General features: G+C 35.0%; 1 protein-coding gene across 1 annotated transcript; it reads right to left on the reverse strand.

Moving 5' to 3' along the window:
- Positions 1 to 7,651: 7,651 nt before the first annotated feature.
- On the reverse strand, positions 7,652 to 8,203 carry LOC141695471 (uncharacterized). Its single transcript, XM_074499714.1, has 2 exons — positions 8,113 to 8,203; positions 7,652 to 8,007 (listed from the first exon to the last, which is right to left on the reverse strand). The coding sequence occupies exons 1-2, from the start codon at positions 8,201 to 8,203 to the stop codon at positions 7,652 to 7,654; spliced, it is 447 nt and encodes a 148-aa protein (XP_074355815.1).
- Positions 8,204 to 9,378: the final 1,175 nt, after the last annotated feature.

Raw genomic sequence — 9,378 nt, forward strand, 5'->3', positions numbered from 1 at the left:
CATTTGGAACAACCTCAGGTTTATCTTCATCATCAGAAAGATCTTCAACATCTTGATTGTCTAAGCTGTCTTCCCTCTGATTACTTAGGAGCTTGCTGTCATTAGATGTTAATAATGACAAAAATAGAACCTCATAATCAAACATGATTCACTATCCACTAAGTCTACTACAAATTATGATATTCAATTAAGAACTCGTTAATTGTTAGACTCCATAGAAATTGAAGTATGTTCAACTATGCTACACATATGATTTTGATCTTAGTGAGTTTTTCAGAAAAAGTAATTTAAAATATCTCACTATCATCAAAATCTCACCACTAACTAGTGATAAAACTATCAACAAGATTTGTTACTAGATTTATCAGAGGTTTATAGTGCTACAAATATCACCACCAACTAATGATATGAATCATCAAGAGTTTATGATGTCACATATATCACCACTAACTAGTGATATGAATTATTTAGAGTTTATGATGCTACATATATCACCTTTAACTAATGATATGAATTATCAAGAGTTTATGGTGCTACAAAACTCATCACTAACCACTGAAAAAAAATTCTCAGAGGTGTAATGCTGCTAAACTCATCACAAATCACTGAATAAATCATTAGAGATGTGATGCTGCTACTACTTTAACAATTTGACTTATGGAGCAAATAATAAAGTTGAATGGCTTCAAGGTCCATAAATCAAACTATTGAAGTAGAAACTCAACAAATAATCGCAACAGATATTCAACAAATATATGCATTTAAATATTGAGTGAGAGATGACATTCCTGATTTCACGCCATATCCCGTAGTGATTCCTTTGTTATCATCTCCAAAGGTTAATACTGGGCCAGCTTACTTGTCCACTTCTGATAGCAGGGCTCTATCCTCGAACTCTGGTGTATTAAACATCCAATGTTCACAATTCACATGGTCCGCTTCACTTTTTCTTGCCCTGTCTACATTATGGATCAAGTTTTCTTTGGTACCCAAACTAAATTGGGTCCAGGGTACTTAGGAACATATGCATATCTAGCAGATTTCTTAACATTCTTGACAGATTCAGCATGCTTTACATTTTCATTGACTGTGTCCTTAACATCCTTGGAAGGACCATTAGCTTTGCTTTTGGTCTTGGTGAAGGTAGCCTCTTTCCTAGCACTAGGAGGGCTTGCAGTATTTGACTTACTTTTGTTCTTATGCAGATCATGGCATGCATTGTGTGAATGTGTGTAATCAAGATACGTTTTCATGAATGAAACAACACATGACATGCAAACAGGTTATCACACTTGGAAGATTTAGGAACACTAGGCATGGTATGCATATTAACATTTTTTACTTTGTCCACTTTAACCTTTTTACATGCATGAGATAGGTGTCCAGTGGATCCATAGTTATTACACACCTTTCTAGGGCCATCCTTTCCTGTTCTGCCATTTCTATTCTTACTAGATTTAGTGGTGGAACTAAAACCTAGTCCTGCAGTAGTTTGTTCACTTTCATGGGATGCTTGTTTTTCAGATTTCTTAGCATTTTTATCTTTTATCTTTTCAAGATCTTCAACAAGCATCTCATGATGAATGAACAAATTCTCCTCATCAAAAGGTTCCGAAGATGCCTTCTTAAAAAAGGTTTCTTAGCATTCTTCAGAACATGTGGTGTATCTGGTGGATTAACAACTTTTATTACAGGTTCATTATCCACCACATGTTTCTTACTAGATTTTCTAAGTTCATCATAATCTAGTCCAATTCCAAGTTTTCCACTTATAACTTGACTAGATATGAGTTTCTTTGCAAGATTAGCAGAATTAGCATAAGCCTGAAGCTTAGTTTCTAATTCCTTTATCTTCTCATCCTTTCCTTCTATAGTCTCAACATGTTTCTTATCTCTAAGTTCCAGATATTGATTTCTTGTTTTAAGGTCTTCTATAGCAACATTGGTGAGAACCAGCTTATTATTTTCAGTTTTGATCTTTTCTAGTTCTTTCTTTAAGTCACTAGTAGTACCTTCTGAACATCTTAGGGATAAGCACCAATTCCTATATCTTAACCTAAGCACATTGTAGTTTTCAGCACATAACTAGTCACTACATTCTACATTAGGTCTATCATAGGAAAGTTTATCAAAATATACTTGAGCAAGTTCTTTAAAAGCTATACAGTCGGCATTATCATAAATTTTAGCAGGGGGTGATATAGATACCTGAGGAGTTGATTCTGCCATCAATGCAAGATTTCCATATTCTTCCTCTTCATCATCTGTATCATCCCAGTTTTTTCCTTCAGCAATGTAGGACTTGACTGGATACTTTTTGGATTTCCCTTAATCCCTTTTCTGAACCCCTTTGCCCTTATCTTTTGATTGTTGAGGCTTCCTGCATTCACTGGCAAAGTGTCCAACCTCATCACATTTATAGCATTTGAATTTGTTTCTATCTACCATTCCAGTTTTATATCCAGAACTGGAGTATGAGTTGGATCTCTGCCCTCTGCTACTGCTCCCTGAGCCCCTGAAACCTTTCTTCCTTCTGAATCTCATATTGCTGAACATCCCTGCTAGATTTGCCATTGTGGGATCTTCCATCTGTTTTAATTCTTCCATGGTGTAGTAGTCACTAGGATCCCCAGTCAGATTTCCATCATCCACTTCAGCCTCAAAAAGCACATTAGTTTGAGACTTGGACTTCTCAACAGTGATATCTAGGTCTTCATGCTTGCTTGCAACCAGTGCAGTTGTTCTCAGCAACTCAGCATTTTTGGCATCACTGGATTTATTTCCATATATGATCCTCTTCTGGTCTAACTCCATTCCATGAATCTTCAGTACCTTCCATTAACAGTTCAATTGTGTCCCACATGTGTTTGCCACTTTCACAAACAAGAATTTGGTGACACATGTCAGAGTCCATGGCATCTATCAATATTAGCTGTAGACTGTCATCTAGGGCAACCAATTCCTTTTCCTTTGCAGTCCAATCAGATTTTGGTTTAGGAATGGTACGTCGTTCATTATCAGGATCAACCATTTCAGGTATGTGTGGGCCGTCATTCAGAATTTCCATGTAATCAGGGTTCGCAGCCTTGAGATAGAGAATCATCTTTTTCTTCCATAGATTGTAATTTTCTTTGTCAAACTTTGGTACCTTAATACTTCCAACCTTTTGAGAACTCATGATTAAATTAATTAAGATTCAAAAATTTCAAGAAATAGAAAATTTTGAAAATTAAAAATCTGCAAGAGTGAACTTGTTTTGGTCTAAACTTCCGGATCTTGATTTGTATGTCAATCAAATGGCTCTGATACCAATTGTTATGTCCAAAGGTATCGTAGAAGGGGGGTTTGAATACGATACCACCAATTAATTGCGATTCAAAATAAGTTCTTAGTTTATGCTGGTAAGTAAAAACACAACACAATTCAAGGAATATATTTCGATTGATATAAACCTTAATGTTGCTACAATCTAATCAATTGATTAGCTTCTACAGTAATTTCAACAGCATAACAGTACAGTTACAAAGCAATTAATATGAACTTGAATGCTCCGTAATGCTCTCCATAAAAGCTTCTCAGTTTGCTGGTGAAGAAATCTCTACTGAATGAATGCTGAGATTTCTGTTTTATTGTAGACTTAAAACCAAATTGAATACGTGGCTTCTTCTGGTCCAAGCATTCTAATTTGCTACACTTCAAAATAACCCAAGTCCCTAGTAGTCAATTGTAGTAGTCGATTTGCACAGGATGTTAGTAGTCGACTTATAAATCAAAAGGAGAGCATTTGACTTAGTCAATTCACAAGCTAGGAACAAGAAGGGCTACTAGTCGATTCTAAGAATTCATTACTTCGACTAGTAGTAGTATAGAAGTCGAATTAGACTTGTCTTGATTTCTACTAGTCGAATTGCATTCAAAGGAGGGTTCTTTGCCTTAGATTCTTCTTGGTCACTCGTAGTCGACTAACAATCCTTCAAAATCGACTAGTAGACTTGGTCAAACTCCTAGAAGTCAATTTGGGTTCAAGGTATAAGTTTTTGACTTGGTTTCTAGTTCAAAACCACACTAGTCGACTAATGAAAACTAGAAGTCGACTAGTAGGTGTTTAGAAGTCGACTATTGACTTCCACTAGTCGACCACTTCCTTTTAAGAGATCCTTACTTAGCCAAATCTTCATACATGCTATTTGCTGGACCAATAACTCCTGGAATGTTGACTTGAATCCCTTTTGAACTTGATCTTGAAATCACTTAACACTTCTTTTGTAGACTTGAATGATCAATCCTGGAATGCTGACGTTTAGTGCATTGGTCTGGTTCACAAAAGACTAGCCCTGAATTGAATATCCTTATCCTTTCTTATTGTTCCTTGTTAATGAATTCTGACTTGAGTTATATAGATTGTTTTCTACTGGAATCACTTGATTTCTATACTTGAATCTTCAACTGTATTAAAATAACAAGTCCTCTGATTGTTTATTCTTCACAGAGGCCTGATCACTCAATGATCTTCTTTCTATGACTTCAAATAGACTTGCACTTGTAATAATGTGTTCTGATTCTTGTATGTGTCTGATCATTCTTCTTCTGGATTCCTTGTGTAGACATAGTATTATTAACCTGTCCTGTTCTAGTGTTGTTATTGTGTTGAGTTATCACGTAACTGTTCACACAGCTACGCCGTCTCACCAACAGTTCTATTATGGGCTAATCGTGATCATGGGATCATAGTGGATTTACTATGGATTTCTTTAGTTAATTGTTTAATACCTTGGTACGTGGTGATTATATGGTATCTAGCATAGGTTGTGCTTATTCGTCTTATGTGCGTCGCGAACATGTAAGATAGCCTGTTAATCTCTTGCGAAGCGACAGTAAATCTTAAGATTTAGAACTTGCCATGCTAGCATAGGTTCATATATTGTATGCATGATTAGTGGGTAACTCTAACCGTTTTACTTTCCCTGTGTAAACATAATGAATAACTTGCGCTTAAATCGTTATATTTTCAAATTCTGTAGACATATAGGGTCTCAACATGATTGATGCCTATTCAACTTCTATCTTAATTCTGGATGCTTGATAGAATAGTATTCATACAATGAAAGTTGGCGTTTATCAGTTTCGTGTTGTTCGATTAATATCATCACCATTACATGCTAATGGTAGTAATAATAACTATAGAATGAAGTAGTAATGAAGTTATGATCTCATGTATGTTTAATATTATTAATTTAAGTGTTTAATTATCGTAGTTAATATTAGTTAATCAACCTTAATTGTTATTGTCTTGACATTGAAGAATAATCATACATTGGTAAGTAAGTGTTAATTAAATATAATTAATCAGAGTCTCTTTGGGAACGAACTAGAAATCATTCAATATTATTTGTGAACGCGTATACTTGCGTGATTTATTTAGTGCATGCTTTGTGCCTAACAGCTGGTTTGGGTTCAGCGCAGTATAGGCGCTTGGCGAGGAAGATGGATGCAATGCATGACATCCATAGTAGGTTTGCACATGATCTCACCCAGGCATTTGGGACAGCATTCAGAGCCACATGCATTGATATCCAGTGGCCAGTTTTTGGTGAGGACTCTGTGTATCCGCCTCCTAACACTCTTGACACTCGACCCGTTGAGGGTGATGATCCTGATTCCGAGTAGGTATGCCTGATTCCTTACTATTATCTTCACTGATGATAGTGAAAATTTTAAGCTTAGGGGTGATAGTTTAAGGAATATGTTTGTGCGAGTCCATTTTTTTGCATATTCATGATAGTTTAGTTCATATAGTTGCATATTATCATGTAGTTTTTTTAGTATGTTGCATATAGTTTCATGCATTTGCATTATAACATGATCCCTTAGTTTAATTTGCCGATTGATTTGTGATATTGATGCAAGTATAGTGATGTCGTATTTAGGAATGTTAAGTCTTATCGAGTTGATTTGCATACCAGAAGCAATATTTTTTTTCACTAAGTCTTAGAGCATATGCAGCGCGTAAAAAAAGTTGATTCAGGGGCTTTTTCAATTCTCTCATATTAAAAGTAGTATGCACCACTGAATGGTCTACTCCATCAGTTATTGATGCTCCGCCAATTCAGCAAGCAAACCATTGATTTTTGATGGACTTGCTAACGGGCTTCAATTACTGGGCCCTACAAACTAAAGTAAATTGTATTCACTTTTCACACTATAACGACTATAATTTTGTAGCAGCTATAATTTTAATTAGTAACGGTCATTTTTTGTTGCTTATAAATAACATACTCAATATTCATTTGTAACAAAAAAATTTACACAACCCTATTTTATTACAAGTTTTGTGATTTATATATATTATTTATCTCTCACACAAAATTTTATAACACCCACATTTCTACTTTCTCAATCTTATTTTTTCTTTCAAATTTTATACGTATAAATATATAATGGGTACTAATAGGCTCCATTCCGAGGAATTACAATTATGTATTTCCTGGGCTCGACAATCTGTTCATTCGATCACCGGTCAATATTCGAACAATAATAATTTATGGGGGCGAACTCATGAGGATTATGCAAATAATTGGTGTGGCACTCCGGAAAATCCCCATGCCGAACCTCGTTCAAAATTTGCTCTTGACTCATATTGGGCACCATTGAAGAGAGCACTAAAAAAATGGCAATGTGCAAAGAATCAAGCTAGTCGATATAGTGCAAGCGGAACCAACTTGGTAGATGAGGTAAATTTTATATATATATATATATTTTAAATATGCTTTTATATTATTCATGTGCTAACTTAGTATCCAATTTTTTTTTTATTTTTTTAGATAACTCAGGCTCAAGGATTATATTTCAAGGAAATGAATAAGACATTTGACAAATGGGAATGTTATGAAGCAGTTACAGCACATCCTCAATTTGTAGACGTTCCCACTACTTCTCCACCATTTCAACAAAATTTTCCAACACAAACTAAATCACCAATCAATTTGAATAGTGATGATTGCGTTGATGAAAAAGGTTTCACAACTCCAGAGTCAAACCATAAAACAGAAAGTCCTTCTAGTCCAGTTAGATCGATGGGATTGAAGGCATCCAAACATGCAAAAAAGAAAGGAAAGCAACGGATGACCGAAAAAGAAGAGATGTCTATGGCTATCTTCAATAATATGCAATGTCACCAAAAATAACTAGTGGAGTCCAACATCAAAAGAGACGAGGAAACCCTTCAAATGTCGAGGGAGATGCTAGAACTTGAGAAACGAAAAGAAGCAAGGCAGGCAAGACTTGATGCACTTGAGGAACAGAAAGAAGCAAGATTGGAAAAACACGAGGCTATTGAAGAATTAAGGGAGAAAACAAAGATCATGACAATGGATACTAGCCAAATGACCCCAAACACAAAAAAATGTTTTAAAAGAAAGAAGGCTGAGATCATGGAACAAGTGAATGAGACTACTACTGGCAATGCTTATGTTCCTCGCTTTGATGATGATTTTTATAATCAGATTTAGTTATTATGTTTTTAATTCAATTATGTCCTATGTTTTTTAATTTTAACTATGTTGTCTACTTTTAAATTCAATAAAATTAATTTATTTAAATTTTCAAGTCGAACATTTCAAGAGATGATAAATTGATAACTATTGATTAACTTCTATTGCCCAGTTGTGCTCCACCAAATCATTTTGAAGCATTGTATGAATATAAGCTGATTCCAAATTCCATCAGCAAGATAATACGCATTGTTGTATCTTTTCCCATTAACGTGAAACACCACCGTTGGACTACTTCCTGGGATGACTTTATCAAATACAGGAGAATGGTCTAGAAAATTAAGATCATTTTGAGCTCTAGGCACATCAAAAAAAGCGTGCCAGATCCAAGTGTCATAGGAAGCGACTGCCTCTAGAATAATAGTAGGTCGTCCTTTTCGACCACTATAAGCCCCTCCCCACCCGCTTGGACAATTCTTCCACTCCCAATACATACAATCAATACTTCCAATCATACCTGGAAATCCCCTTTGTTAGAAGCCTTTATAAATCTGTTGGTGTCGGAGCACGGATGTACTCTATACCAAAGAGCCCTTCCACTTGTTGATTTTTTTTTTCATACACTCAAGTGTGGTTGATTCTCCCATTCGACATATTTCAGCACACTGATCAGCTGCTGCACCGTAAGCTAGCATTCGTAGTGCGGCAGTCATTTTTTGTTGTGGTAACAACCCCATTAATCAAATTGCATCTGAGTTTTGATGTCAATAGGAATCTTGAGTACAAAGAGCTGGCATGATGTGATTGAAAACATGAGGCCGCATTCTATACCTCCGATGAAAATCATTTTCATTGAATATTGGACGATCAACGAAATAATCTTCCATGAGATTTTTCCCTCTCGATAGCCTTTCTCTAGGATGATTAGAAGATTTTCCAGGTCGTGAGCCCCGTCCTTGTGCTTCATCTGGAGTATCGATGAAGTCCATCATCATCACTGCTTCATTCACCATGGTATTCATAATTTCAGTCTCTTCTTGACTGTGTTTTTGTCTCTGACTCAGTAATTTTTTTAATAAATTCATTATGCAAAGTTTGTAGTATTTGAGATGACTATAACATGAAGATCATGATATTATTTATAGACAATTTTCAATTTGTAAATCTAGATCAAGACACGTGTCATAATGTGATTCAACGAAAATCTTATCAAAAATATAAATTTATCCACAATCTTATCAAAAATATAAAATTATCCAACAATATATAATTGGATACTATTTGTAGGACCATTAAATAATAGAGATGAAATTAAATTTATGACATATAATATAATTATATATTCAATGAATAATAATTGATGAATTGATGGAGCTACATGGGTGTATAAGAACTAAGGAAAAAAGTGGATTTAGCATGAATAGTAACCAACTCCATTGATTAAATTGATAAATTGATGAATTGATGCTATGAGTGGGTGCATATGCTCTGATAGGTTGCTTGCGTGCTAGATCATGATCATGGTTTGTTATTTCTAGAGAACTAACAATGAGATTTACAGAAGGGGGGTTGAATGTAAATCTCAAAACTTTTTCAAGTTTTGAGCAGTTTATAAAGACTGTGTGTTCAAGATGAACAAGTGTGTGAATTGCTTTAAGCTGATACAGACAGATATATATTCAAACACAAATGTAAAGAACACAATAAACCTTTAAAAACTTTTCTGGTGGATTTGTTGTTCCACCAGAGATGGTATTTCAGAAATTCTGTGATCTAAGAATTTGATCACAGCTGCATCCTAGTACAAACTAGATAATTTTTCTCTCAAGATTTTTCTAAACAGCTCTGGAAAAATTCTTATCTAATTACTAGCTACTACTTGTTTTAT

The sequence above is a fragment of the Apium graveolens genome, chromosome 11, assembly GCF_009905375.1.
Source record: "Apium graveolens cultivar Ventura chromosome 11, ASM990537v1, whole genome shotgun sequence".
Classification (NCBI taxonomy): domain Eukaryota; kingdom Viridiplantae; phylum Streptophyta; class Magnoliopsida; order Apiales; family Apiaceae; genus Apium; species Apium graveolens.